Source organism: Asterias amurensis, chromosome 1 (genome assembly GCF_032118995.1).
Source record: "Asterias amurensis chromosome 1, ASM3211899v1".
NCBI classification, from domain to species: domain Eukaryota; kingdom Metazoa; phylum Echinodermata; class Asteroidea; order Forcipulatida; family Asteriidae; genus Asterias; species Asterias amurensis.
In genome coordinates this window covers 32801362-32816619 of record NC_092648.1, presented here as the reverse complement: position 1 = coordinate 32816619, position 15258 = coordinate 32801362, and the positions used below count along the sequence as shown (strand labels likewise).

At 38.6% G+C, this 15258-nt stretch overlaps 1 protein-coding gene and 1 pseudogene across 1 annotated transcript; one reads left to right on the top strand and one right to left on the bottom strand.

Moving 5' to 3' along the window:
- Positions 1-84: 84 nt before the first annotated feature.
- On the bottom strand, positions 85-4016 carry LOC139937246 (cytochrome c oxidase assembly factor 6 homolog). The gene is made up of 3 exons (XM_071932337.1): positions 3887-4016; positions 2620-2791; positions 85-645 (listed from the first exon to the last, which is right to left on the bottom strand). The coding sequence occupies exons 2-3, from the start codon at positions 2782-2784 to the stop codon at positions 550-552; spliced, it is 261 nt and encodes an 86-aa protein (XP_071788438.1). The 5' UTR covers positions 2785-2791; positions 3887-4016; the 3' UTR covers positions 85-549.
- Positions 4017-4084: 68 nt separating this feature from the next.
- LOC139937228 (uncharacterized) lies at positions 4085-14298 on the top strand (annotated as a pseudogene).
- Positions 14299-15258: the final 960 nt, after the last annotated feature.

Genomic DNA, 15258 nt, shown 5'->3' with positions numbered 1-15258 from the left:
AACATTGTTCAGGGTCAATACAAAATGAGAAAAAAAGTTGGTACGATTAGCGGGAACAAAAATTCCGATTCTTTTACACAAGGGTGTTTTTTCATTCTTTATTTTCTTGCAACTTTGATGATCAATTGAGCCCGAATCTGTATATGTTTGTTATGTAATGCACAATTTTGGGATACACAAAGTGAAGATACTATTCTTTGACAATATTTGATCAATAATTGTTTTGAAAACTAAGACATTGTTGTATAGATGTAACTGAGTGAGGACACCCCTGTGTATCAAGGTCTCCTAGAAGGCACACAAACCTCCTGACTTGTTTCTGGCACTCCTGCAGTGACACATGAGAAACGAAGAACAAAACTATTGTTCTTTTCAATTGTTACACCGTCTCTCCATTGTTGATTTTAAGAAACCAACTAATGTTCTTTTCTATTGTTGCATCCTCTAATCTCTAAATTATTCATTTGAAGAAACCACTATTGTTCTTTCATATCTTTCTTTTCTATTGTTTCATCTTCTGTTCATTGTTCATTTTGTTTTATTAAGTTGTTATGTCTTCTCTTCTCCCTCTCCTGGAACAAATCCGTCCTTGTCAACAGTCTCTTTGTATTTTAGGAAGTCCCTTCTCCTAAGGAAATATTTCACCTGGGCAGAGGAGAAAAAGATTAAGACAAAAATGAGGATAGTATTATTTAATTTTCATGAGAGTTCGGCATAGAGATTTTACTGAGAAAACATTGGGCGGCTCTTTGAATGGATTTGTCCTGCATTTCTTAAATGCATCACGGAACATACATATGTGGACAGGGCCTGAAATCTTATATTGGACTGCAGGCCAAAGGCCAGTGAATTTAGTGTCGGGCCAGTAACTTCACTACTGGACAAAGTACCTTTCAATTCGAGGGAATGAAATCATCCAGCAAATTTGTGTAGCAAAAAGATTCAGACTGAGCTTATTTTATTGCACACTAATTGCCAATTTTTAAGTACCATCTGATACATTTTATGTAATATATTGCTGTGATATTATAATAACAATAATTTTATGTATAATTCGTCAATTCCAGACAACGCTGTTTAAAGGTGCATGACAATGTACAATTCAAAAATCAAACCATAAAAAATGACATTAAATAACAATAAATGAAGAGAGAGGATTATAACCAAATCTTTGAAGTAGCAATAAAATTATACGTATAACAATCTTTAAAAAATCTGAGAACAACCTCGAAAATTAGTAAAAGAGACAACCAAAGTTAAAATCCCAAAAGTGAGGCAATGCAACGCTGTTCAAAGGCGCATGACAATGTACAGTAAAAAGTTCAACCTTAATTAAAAAACACGTCACACATTGAAACGATAAACAAAGAGAGATGGTTTAAAGCCATTGGACACTTTCGGTAAACAGTATTGTCCAAGTCCCACACTTCGTGTATCACAACTTTATATATAAAATAACAATCCTGTGGAAATTTAAGCTCAATCGGACATCGGAGTCGGGAGAAAATAACGGGAAAACCCACTCCTGTTTTCGCGCGTTTCGCCGTGTCAAAACATGTGTTTATAACAAATCCGTAATTCTCGCTAACGAGAATTTATATTGTTTTGCCGTTTTCTCAAAAAGTAAAGCATTTTATGGACTAATATTTCAAGAGAAGTCTTTTACCATTACCTTCTGTAAACCCTGTAAATTATTTGTAAATCTGTGAACTTTTTTTTTTTTTCTGTATCGAAAGGGTCCAATGGCTTTAACCAAAGCTATGAAGTAGCAACAAAATATACATTTGTTGTACAAGGGAAGTCTCTCGTTGAATTTTGTTGAGTATCGAAGGATTAATTATCCAATGAGATAATGGCAAAAAAACAGTTAACATACTAAATTTTGGGGAGAGTTTTTAGCTACAACAAGCCCAATGGTCATGTGGATTTCCAACCAAATTTGAGCACTGATGGAGACTAGCAGTGACAACATTAAGAAAGGAAGTTAATGCAAATTGAAAACTATATAGTTTGGGGATTCAGGGGAGGGGAGGGAGGTTGAGCAGGGGAAGGTAAACTGCCTGAAATGCTCCTTATTTTTAGGCAGTCATCATTGGTCCTTCTATTATACAAGGTTTCTACTTTGACCTTTGGGGAAAAAGGCTGGATCACCAACTTGCGTTCAATGCACTATTTAAGCATTTAAAGGCAGTGGACACTATTGGTAATCACTCAAAATAATTATTAGCATAAAACCTTTCTTGGTGACCAGTAATGGGGAGAGGTTGATGGTATAAAACATTGTGAGAAATTGCTCCCTCTGAAGTGCCATAGTTTTTGAGAGAGAAGTAATTTTCCAAGAATTTGATTTTGAGACCTCAATTTAGAACTTGAGGTCTCGAAATCAACTATCTAAACGCACACAACTTCGTGTGACAAGGGTATTTTTTCTTTCATTATTATCTCAGAAGTTCTATGACCGATTGAGCTCAAATTTTCACAGGTTTGTTATTTTATGCATATGTTGAGATACAACAAGTGAGAAGACTGGTCTTTGACAATTACCAATAGTGTCCACTGTCTTTAAGTTGTCCTTAGCAACAGCCAAAGCTGCAGCCGCCAACTTTGAAACCGACTTACCCACGTCTTTGAACAGTGCTCATCAAATGCCTGTCTTGTCTCTGTGCATTTTGACATGTCATTACCGTTGTTATCCAAACACTTGAAGAGGTTGTCCCTTGCAGCCCAACACTGCTTTCTGGACTCGGCATTTGGAAATGCCGGTTTGTCCCCTTTGTCGGCCATGATTATTCTACAACAAAAAGTCACACTTTCGTTATTACTATAATCAGGCATTTTAGTTTCACCAGGGGTACCTTACCGAGAACATGCGGTCCACAGATGCTTGCTTGGTGGCACATTGACGTTTACATTAACATGGGTCCCCAACCAAAACTACCACAAAGGTCTGCGTCCCGATTCAATCCTTCATGAGGGTTGAATTGCAACAATTCCTTGGGTAATTATGAGAAGACCATGAACATTTACTATACAGCAGCAAGAGGTACACCCGTAGCAACTGTACTATCCCATAGCAACCAAAGCAAAGGCAGTAGGCACAGTATATGTTTGGGGTGTTATATAACAAATATTGAGTGCTTTACTTGTGCAATGGTTAATAACACTACGACTCTCTGCTTGCCTACTAAGGAAAATAGAACATACCATCTGATCACCTCCAGCATGATGATACCAGCACTCAAGTCAACTCAGAGCAACCAATAGTTGTAATAATTGTATACAGTTATACTCTATACCACTACCAAGTACTACCGAACTAAGTTACTCTCTGACTACGATTTAATAATGAATAGAAAAGTTTCCGTATCCTGCCTGCCACCACTTTTTCAATCATTCTTTGTGAAATAAAAAGTGATTTACTCAAATCAGATATTCCTCCTTTAATGTCGCATTGTCGGCAGGATAAGGACAGTGTTCTAGGGGGCCTATCCTATATATATCAATATCATCCGCCTATCATTATGGTCCTAGTTGTGAACGTAACCCTACTCCCGACGGCGGAGGTCGGCAGGAGGGTTACGTTATCGCAACTAGTAGTATGGTCCTTGCTCTACTAAGTCTACATCTACATCTATGTGGTATTGTGATCAATCATTCAATCATGGTTAACCAATTCTTATGTTTCTTCAACTATCTAATTCTAATTTACAGGTTACATAATATGTAAACCCTCACTGCAGTCTCAGGTCAGAGATCTTTTTCCAAAGTTAGTAAAGTTTGTATTGTATTTTATTTCGTTTCCCCTCATCATATGCAAAGTTTGACAAGAGAATTAAACACACTGCATGTTGGCAATATTATATATAGTTATAAGTTAGTTACTTACTGAATGTTTTGTAATTAACTTCGTTTACAGTCTCCTAGTCCTACCAGTCACACACACACATATCGTAATAGGCTCATTCAAGATGATGATGATGCGCCCCCTCTCTCGATTTTGTATGCCAGGTTCGTGACACTTAACCCGGAAGTGATAAACTGATGTTCCATTGTGTGCTGGGGGATGTGATATACTTGCAACACTAGACATGCGTAGAAAATCAGAAGGCTGCTGTATTTATTTGGGGCCGTTATATGCTGCACGTACGTAAACCATTATTGCTCAAAATTGTCGTCGAAGAATTCCTTGAACTAAGGCAAAGAAAACTTTTTGTAAGGGAGTAAACACAGTAGCTTTTATTGGTATGAAAACGTCTTGTCCGAGGCCGAGGGTATCCCGCCGCGCCGCTGCTGTGGGGTCCGGGAGGAGGTGAGTACTGCACGACAGCCAACTCCACCCACCGCCGAGTTGCATTTGAAAACCAAGCACCATTTCATGATTTGCACTGGATGGATAGCGGAACAACTGCACAGCTGCCGGCGGGGAGATTCAAGAAGATGAATGGTACAGAAATGCAGAATTGCAAGCAACAACAAAGTGACACAGCAGACGACAATAGAACGGCAGAGAATCGTATGATTAAAAAGCCACTGTCTGAACCTTCAATATTGTCAACAGAAAACGATTGTGTCGAGGTCACACAAATCAGTGACCTGACTTGTCCATGCAAAAATAATAAGGGCCACAACAACAGTAACTCCGGTGTAGGTTTTTTAATGTTAACGCACATGCAATGGATGTGGGGGAGACAGACTCTTCAAAGATGTCAAAGCTGAAGACGAAAGTATCTGGAGCGGTCCCCGACCAAGGGTTGACAAACGGATGTTGTACCTGTGACGGAAAAGACACATTAACAAATGTTGACGAGCAAGGAAACCACATTAGGAATGTTGTAAATCATAATTTACCTGAATCAAAAACCAAAGGTACTTCAATGCCTAAACCTTTAAAGGATTTAGCAAAGTCGTCTTGCAATTCTCGCATAAACATGATAAACGAACCCCTACTGGATCTCACCAAGATGGTTGAGAACGTCTGTTTGGGTAGTGGAGAAGCATCTCGGGACCTTCACGTCTCATCAACCATGGACAAATTAAAGCATGCGGACTCCTCAAAAGAAATCGTGCCCTGCAACGCTCAAGCTGCTAACACTAACACTAACATTGATCTACTTGCAGTTGCAGGGATGGATCCCTCTTTCGGTGTTATCGGACCGGCTGGTGCCGATCTTGGAGATGCAGATTTAGAAGAACTCCCAGAATCACTGTCGGACTTTGTGCTTGGTTGCCATGAGAACCAATACGTACCCCCTTGTCCCCCAAACGACAGTGATATCAACACTATACACATTGAGAAAGAGGAGTTTCCCATAGTTCTTGTGCCGTACAAGTCCGAGGTACAAATGCCTGACATCATGAGGCTTATAACAAAAGACTTGTCGGAACCGTACTCAATTTATACTTATCGGTACTTCATTCATAATTGGCCACAGCTTTGTTTCTTGGTAAGTATTTATTCAGGCTGTGGTAATAATGCCCCATTAAGGTTATTGAGGTGCAAAATGTTTAACATGACTTCAGGCCTGGAGTTACATGGAGGACTTTACAAAAACTAGTTGCAGTAATCGTAACCCTCCATCCTCCCTCCGGTCTTCCGACTGTCGGAGGATGGTGGGTTACGACACTCGCAACTAGCTCCATACAAGGCTATTAAAAAGCTGCTCCAAACATTTGCTAAAAGTCATTCTTGGTAAGGGGCTACAAGAAGAAAATATTTTAGATGAAAATATCTTGGGGAGCTGAAGGTAGGAATTGATATTCCTCAATCTCGATAATACGAGGATTGAACTGTACTAACCCTAGAACTATGAGGTTTGTTCCGCTATCGTCTCCACGAATGGAGCAAAAACAAACCTCTTTGTTCTAGGAGTAATTATGTACCACACAAACAAATTAATCTCATTTTGTTACTACATACATGTATGAACATTGTGTGGGCTCAAGGCAATGACAAATTGTGTTGAGTTCAACACCCTGGTGTTGTTTGCTCTCTTGGGATAATATTTAGCACATATATAAATTTTTGATTCATTGTCTTTTCGATGATAAAACAATCAATTGCCACATTTTAAAAGTCATCTGATCTTCACCCCCTAGGCGATGCATCAAGACAAGTGTGTGGGTGCCATAGTCTGTAAATTGGACGTTCACAAGAAGATGGCCCGCCGTGGCTACATAGCTATGCTGGCAGTCGATGAAAACTACAGGAAGCTTCAAATTGGTGAGATATCTTAACAGCTAATAGGATCCATCAGCAGTGTCTGATACTCAGTGAGAGGGTTCACCCAGGGGCTGTTGACTGCAAGTCTTGAATGGAGTGTGACCTATAAACTTACCATCGTGCCAATCTCCCCCCCCCCCCATTCCCACCTCCCCCACTACATTTAAACCATAGGTTCCTGACCCCTCCTTACTAAGACGAGGGTTGTTGACTGCAAGTCTTAGACGGAGTATGACCTATAAACCTAAAATGCCCCCCTCCCCTCCTCCCCCCCACGCTACCTTTAAACGATAAGTTCCTGACACCTAACTACGACAAGGGTTGTTGACTGCTGTATGACCTACTAACCAGCCGCCCCCCCCCCCCCACCACCTTACATTTACCATCTTACAAGGGTTGTGGACTGCATGGTGTTCAGAGGAGTATGACCCATGAATAACCGATTGTGCCCCCTACCCCTCCTACCCCGCTACCCCCCCCCACCCCCTACCTGACACCTCTTTACAAGGGTTGTTGACTTCAAGTGTTAGAAGTATGACCTATAAATCTACAGTCATGCCGCCTCTTTCTGACACCTCCCTACCAGCTCTTAATTAGTTTTCTTTTTTCTATGCATATTTTACATCTACATCTATTAACTGACAAAAATGTTCTGCTGTGATTCTTTCTGAAGGCTCAAGTCTGGTGAAGAAAGCCATCCGTGCCATGGTGAGGGGAGAGTGTGATGAGGTAAATTGCTTTTGATATCACAATCTCAGTCGACTTCAAGATATTTTTTGTTGTTGGAATGTACCTGTTGTTTATCTGCATACTTGAGAAGTAAATTTCTCTAGTCGCCCAAGCAGAGTTGTAGCTCGACCAATTTTAGTGGCGGGCTCTTAATCCAATTTAGCCCATCAAGGGCGAGCGGTCCACCAAGGGGAGCATGATTAGATATGGGGCAATCATTGTTGAAGTGCAATCTGGGGGAAATCTGTGCTGGGCAGCACAGTGTATTTTGCCACAAGTGCTTGGCAAAGTTCTGGGAAGGCCCGTCCTGCACTGCCGACTGTGGCCCAGGCTTACTTGCTATGATACTGATTCTATGAGGACCACAACTGCCAACCAGAAGTACAGGGGAAATACTTAATTTCCCAGGTGGAAGTAAATGTTACACGAGACGACGATTAGTGGAGCCACGTCCCATTGCTCATCCAAAGTACATTCCTTAGTCAGTTGGCGCCCCACATTTTGCAATTGCACATATCGAAGCCAGCAGGACCAGTTACAGTTGTAGGTTGTTATTTCACTAGTCCGTCGCCTTTTTCGCTAGTCAATATTCTAAATGAGTTATGGAATGCCTTTTCGACACTGAACTTGCCAGCAGGACCACTTGGATTGAATTTTGACTGGTCTTCATGCAATTTTCTGGCATTTGGTCTCAGAGATTGTAAGACATTGTTTAAAAAATCACTCATGTTCTACTGAAGTGGTCCTGTAGCATGCACTGCGGTCGGTTGCCTCCATGTTGCCTTGAAAAGTTGCCATGTGTGACAAGGCCCGTAGACTACATGGAGTCCCTAAATGTTTTGGAAGGCCATTTGAACACACCTGCCAGATCCCATGAATCCCATATCACTGGCTTAACCTGTTATTTTGTTGCCACTTCCTGTATTCCTATTAACGCACCTGTCGGGAGGTTCATGTAATAATTGTACTTTTTGGAATGTTATTTGAACAACGAGTGTCTGTTGATCAGCTGCTGATTTGTGTCACTTGAGTTAGGTATCTCAGTACTGTACTATTAGGATAGATTTTGTCTTCCTTATTTTCTAGTTTGGTGTGATGCGCTGTGTAGGTTTTTGTGCCAACATGACCACCACGGAGCTGACAACTCTCCCTGACTCTCCAGAAATTTTTCTGAAAAATAAACCACTATTTCCATGTTGTGAGGAACAATTTTAAACGACTTCCTCATAATGGAAAGTCTGTCCCTATAAAAGATACTGGACACTATTTGTAATTGTCAAAGACCAGTCGTCTCACTTGGTGTATCTCAACATATGCATAAAATAACAAACCTTTGAAAATTTGAGCTCAATTGGTCGTCGAAGTTGCGAGATAATAATGAAAGAAAAAACAGCCTTGTCACATGAAGTTGTGTGCCTTCAGATGCTTGATTTTGACCGATTGAGCTCAAATTTTAACAGGTTTCTTTATTTTATGCGTATGTTGAGATACACCAACTGTGAAGACTAGTCTTTGACAATTACCAATAGTGTCCACTGTCTTTGCACATGCGCCTTCTTGAAAATTGTGCGTTAATGCACCCTGGAAAGCCGAGTGTGGCTAAAAAAGTAAGTCAAGCTGCCAAGATTGTCGCTATGCTTTTTACGCGTAACTATGCCAGAATTTATTATACCACATTGCTTCAAAATCAGTGCGGCAAGATCGATGCTGGATTTGCTTGGACTCAGATTTCACCCAGAATCTATTTTGTGACAATCATGTGCCCTTCCTCACCATGAAGAGGTTTCTGTTTATAACCTTTTTGGGTTTTTTATGTCAAAGGTTGTCCTGGAAACGGAGATTACCAACAAACCAGCACTAAGACTCTACGAGAACCTTGGTTTTGTTCGTGATAAAAGACTTTTCCGATATTATCTCAATGGTGTGGATGCCCTTCGTCTCAAACTATGGCTGAGGTAGAATTGCAGCAGCAGTGGTATCAATAAAGGTATTTGCTGAGAGGCATATCTTAATGTCTGACTTTTTGTTAGGTTGTATATTTTCCACGTTTTAAGAATCTGGTTTCTCTGATAAAATAAAAAGTGTTATTAATATGTCTATAATTTGTTATTTGCTGAGGTTTTCCTAACAGATATGAAATGCATTGAGGAAATGTTGTGATTTTGGATAAATTTGAAGGGTGTGCTTTTAAAGTTGGTGTGTGTGATAATATAAATGTTCACATTGTCATGGTCATGGTGGGATAGGTTATGTGAAATGTTTTTCTTTCCAAAGCTGAAGTTTTTTTTGAAATGGGTAAACATAAGTTCAAAAATGGGCTACATAATTGTACACAACGACTGAAGCAGATTCTGAGTTCTAAAGCCTTGCATACTTTTAAAATGATATGATTTGTTTGCAGTGAAACATTGTTGTGAAAGTACATCTTGCAGTGTCTTGCTTGAATAGGCTGAACAGTGACTACGCACAATAGCGCTTAGTGGATGTTCTTGTGCAGCAATGATGTATAAACCATTATTATTGTGCTGCATGTAAAAGGACTCTTTCAAAATTAAAACTTCAATTCTGACTTCACCTTGAACTGTCACTGATTTTTTTTAATTAATGTGCTTTTAGTAGGATACTTTAAGAAATGGGTGGAATCTATGAAAGTCGCCTATGGCCGCTCATTTCGACACAGCTTTAGCCTTGAAAAGTATTCATTTTTCAGTGAAAGATTTTGAATACAAAGTCAACATATTTATAAGTAACTCAAAAATACCATGTGCTCGATATGTGACAGAGGGTGTCCCCCGTACTTCAACATACAGTTTTCCTCTTGCACAGAAGTACCACACCCATAGAGTTATATATAAGAACTAGAGGGCGCACTGCCCTATATAAGCATGCCCGCAGGCGGCCATTTTCTGAGTTGAAAAACAGGCATCGCACAGCATTTGTTCGGCAGCAATTTTGTAAGTTGACAAAACAGCATTGTAAACTCAAACTCCAACGTGTGTTTCACATTCAACGCCCGTACAGAATGGCGCGCACGTGTCTCCTTGCAGTCCCGTCGCATTTGTGCAAGAAGCATCACCAGTGTGCCCTCTAGTTCTTATATTGTATAACTCTATGACCACACCCCACTAAAATCCTCTCAAGAATTCAAAAGGGTACATCGTGCCACATTACATGTTCAGAACACCAAAGGAAAGAAGTTATGTGCATACAAATGCCAACAATGACAGTTAAATGCTGAACTGTTCAATATGAACAGTGCTTTCTCTCTTTTTGTCTAGCGGCATTGTTTGTTTGCTGTGCACCCTAAAGTTCTGTCTCGTGTACAACAATGGTGAAAATGCATGTCAATATTTTTGTGTTGTGAAGAAAAGATATACCCGTCAACGCGATTTGAAAATAAGATTTGTTATCCGTGACAGTACGAACAGCAATTCCAAAGGTATTGTTGGCACAGACACTGCAGCCTTGGCTTTTATCAGATTATTGTGGTTTGGTTTTATATGGCACTGTCTGTTCACTTGAATCTTAGCAGAAAGGGCACCTCTTTGTGTAGAATACATAGTTACTCAATTTATAAATAATATGCAGTTACAAAAAAAGGAATGCACAGTATTGCAGGCCTGGAATTACATGGGGGCAATTTCCACGGTTGCCCTGGGCATGTCCTTGGTGCCCCTCTTCAAAAATTCCTTTAAAATTGAAGAATTTCCATTGGAAGTGCCCTTTGCAAAATGAAACAGTCTTGCCCTCTCAAAGATGAAACTCTAGGCCTGGTATTACAGGATTAGATTTTAGGTAATTAAAACAATTCTTGTGTTGCATTTAATAGGTTGTATGGGAAAAAAGATGAAATTAGAATTTTTTTGAGAATTATACGATTTTGAGAGTGGATTTTTACAGTTAGTTTTATGAAATAAGATGCAGGGAAATCTTGTGTGATGTAAGGTATACCAACCATGATTAACACGTGCTGCAAGAGTAGGTTACTAAGCACAGAGTTTGGCTTGATAACTTCAAACTTATTCAATGACCAAGAAACCTGTACAGGTAATGATATAAACTGACTTGGGCAATCATTTGCAGTGTTTGCCGTTGGGTCATTCTCACTGCATTGGTAGGATCGCCAGTCATCTTAGTTTTCTGTATACATGTTGATTAATTGGATTCAAAATCTTTTTTTTTTTACCCTGAATTGACAATTTTCAACCCGTTACATAATTTTTAATGGATTTATTGACATTAATTTGTATCCTTTAGTAACATATTTTCGAAAACTCCAGTATTTTGCAGCTTGTATGAAAATGAAACTGTACAGTATGTCAAACACACACAACTGACTGTGTAAATCTAAAATGAGCATTGTGTTATAAACAACCAAATAATTTGTTGGTGCTAAAAGTTTTGATTTTAGTCAAAAGACTTGAAAATGTACTACGTTAGGTTGCTGATTTTTAATAATTGTACATGTATGAGTTTCTTCCTAAATATATTGTAAGCTTTGGTTGAAAAGCGTTTTGGGTAACAGAAATATTTTCTTACTCTTCTCAATTCTATCTTTAAGAATAGTGTTTTCTTATCTTAACTGGTAAACCTTAACTGAGCCCAATTGCATAGAGCTGCGCACAAAAAGAAGCTAAGCACAGCAACGTCATGCTTACCAGACTAAGATTACTTACCAGCAAAAATACCATGTCACATGTAAGATTTGTGACTGGTATCCTGCCCATTTCTGCTAAGCAGGTAATTGTTAAGTAAATTGTTCTGCTTCAGCAGCTCTATGAAATTAGCCCACTTCTTCAGGCATAGGCCACCATTGGGAATTTTCAATTCTAGCGACAGACTAATTTAGAGACTCATCTGTGCTGTGTATGATGAATATGTAAATGACATATTGCCTTTGAGAGTCGCCATTTGATTGATGCCAAGATGTAATGTAATATGCAATGGTTTAAAGGCTTGTGTGAAAGGCTAGATCATCAATATTGCCCCACACCACTCTCTGAATGTCCTCATTTTGTCTTGAAATACTGCATTGAGTAACGACACTGCGGGCCTGCGACACTGTGTCCCTCTACTGTCACTCACAATACCTTATCATGCAGTCATGCTGCTAGTTATATGCGCAGAAAGATCAGGGAACAAAGAGGGAAATTTGCTCATTGCATAGGATTTTCAGACAAAAATTTGTGTAACATTTAAAAACAGCTATACAACAGCTTGGAAGGGAAATTTTTGTTGTGAAATGTTTCATGTAAAATTGGGAGCTCCTATAAAACAAAAGGTCAACATCAATATTCAACTGTAAACGGGATTTATAGAGAGTCAAACGATTTTAAGACACATTTCAACTCATGCCCTAGTCTTAATTGATATTCTCAAGAGAAATAATTTGATTGATGCTGGAAAGTAATGGTCAAATTATGATGGGGTCAGGGGTCAGGGCAACAAGCAATCTTAAAGGGACACTACCTTCTGAGTGGGTTCTTTGGGCTATGAAGAGCATTTGATATGAAAGCTGTTTAAAAGTAGAATATAATGATCCACAAATATTCCTTAGAAATGTGTGGTGTTTTGGGGGTTAAATTTTGTTGTAAAAAGCGTCTGACAGTGTTTTGTCTCCACAAAGTATTTCCTTTCTGTACATTAATTTGTCTTGCATTATTTATTTGAAAGGAGAATAATGTTGAAGTGTCATTGCTGATTAACACTATACAATATAAAACTAGTGATTAGTAGAAAAACCTTGTACATCTGGAGTTATTTTGTTTGCGAACTTGTGATTAAAAATGTAACCACATGATGTTTTGTTTTTTATATTTTCAAGATGTGCTTGAGATTTTGTTTGGTATAGGCCCAATACTAAACAGGTATTGGATGCATATGAGTACAGTTTAGCAGAAAAAACACCTGGACTGTTCCATTTTACGAGGGAAAGTGGTGTGAAATGGAACAGTCCATATTTTAAGGAGTGGTTATTTTCTGCTATGTTGTTTGAATAAAATGCACCCCATATCTGTTATACCTACATACCTCTCTCACAGATCATTGTCATTTGATATTTTTTCACATCATAATTGTCAACAATATATACTATATGTTTTAAACAAACTTTAGTTTATTTAAAGGCAGTGGACACTACTGGTAATTATTCAAAATAATTATTAGCATAAAACCTTACTTGGAAACGAGTAATGGGGAGAGGTTGATGGTATAAAACATTGTGAGAAACGGCTCCCTCTGAAGTAATATAGTTTTCGAGAAAGAAGTAATTTTCCACGAATTTGATTTCGAGACCTCAGATTTAGAATTTGAGGTCTCGAAATCAAGCATCTGAAAGCACACAAATTTGTGTGACAAGGGAGTTTTTTTCTCTCATTATTATCTCGCAACTTCGACGACCAATTGAGTTCATACGTGGATACGTGGAGATACACCAAGTGAGAAGACTGGTCTTTGACAATTACCAGGAGTGTCCAGTGTCTTTAAACACGGAGGTACTGTATTAAACTGCTGATAAAGACATAGCTGGAGTAGCTGCTGTTTGAGAACTGTTGGCTCACGTGGGTTCGGCTTTCAAAGCCATCAACAATCAATGCATATGGTTCTCTCTGTAAAATATATCAGTGTGCGTGAATGTTAGCTGAAAAACATTCAAAGAGTCCTATATTTATCATTATAGGACTCCTATATTACACTGTTAGAGTGTCGGAACAGTATACATGGCAAAAATCAAGTGTGGCATTTGGATGCATGTTTCACAAATCAATTGACAATGATCTGTAAGTGCGGTTTATAATTATTATAAATGAATTCAAAGTAATTTCATTTAAAGATGAAGAAGATTTAATTTTATTAAAAGATGGCCCTGGAAAAAAATTATCTCTTCATCCACTGAACTGAAATAATTTTATGGTTTGCATTGATTTGATCTATTTTGTCATAATTTGAAGGTTTTTTGGGGTTTTTTTTACTTCAAAGGATTTGTTCAAACTGATTCACAGAAACCTTTAAGAGAAAACTGAATTAAAAGGGTTGCTATAAAAAAAAAAAACTTTGAATGAACCTTTGAAAAATGGCAAGTTTGTACCAAATAATCCCTGTCAGTGATAGTGCCTGACCCCCTGTAAAGAAGACTGGTTTTCATAAAGTCTTTAGTAAACAAAACAAAAAAGAAAAACAACTCTGTGCAATGAATGAGAAATGATATTAAGGAACGTTATTTTGCTCGAAGTAAAAACAACTATTTTCGTACACCAATAAACTCTGTACATTGTTTATGTTCACTATTAGGTTAAACAATCAGTGTGTTTTGTTGAAACACTTGCAGTGGTGAAGGTTTTTATTTTGTAGACTCATGAAAATATTGTTTCTGCTGTAAAATATAGACAAATATTTTCCCTTGCATTTCATTGCCTTGTTCATTGTTTTCATTGTGCTGTTTTTCTTTTCTTTCGAGCGAATGAATATTTACATTTTTTTTACAAAACACATGCCACCCTTTTTTAAGACAAGATTTCAGGTGAATTTATGTTGCCAAACAAAATATATTATGGCTTGGGTAAGACAAAACTAGGAGGGGATACATGCAACTGACTTCATTCCTATTTATTTACGCGAATTACGGTATTCATTTCAATTAGTTGTTTTTTTAATTACTGTAGTAGTTTGTGTACACTTCTTTTGCCAATTATAATTGAGACTGACCCGCCCTCTCGGAGAACAAGAAGTTAGTTTTATGGTTAAGGTACGCACGCCCTCTTGTGACAGTAGTGTAATTGAAACCTGTCCTTTTATTTTTCTCAAAAGAAAATGTGCCATCTTATTCAACAGCCACGGGCCTAGACCACGAGCCTCGAAGTGTGACGTCAGATATTCAGGCTACCATGGGCTACCTAAACAAGTCGCATTTGTGACCGGTATCAGTGCTCAATTCTGCATGCAACCCGTTGTATTATTTGCTTAATCAGACCTGTGAAATCAGGGTGAGGCACTGGAGATTCTGTCTACCGGGATAGAATTCCATTGGACAGTGAGTGCATGAAGGCTACCTCCATGGTGAGTGTGTCGCCGGAGATTCTGTCCCCCATCATTCATTATCATAGATGAATGGGGAAAGAACATGGGCTGAAGGAGGATGGTTCAAAAGAGGGCGCTATTAACTCCGTCAAGTCCACAGACATATAATACCAACTTCGTGTGACAAGGGTGTTTTTTTCTTTCATAGTTATCTCGCAACTCTCGAGCTCAAGTTTGTTATTTTATGCATATGTTGAGATACACAAAGTGAGAAGACTGGTCTTTGACAATTA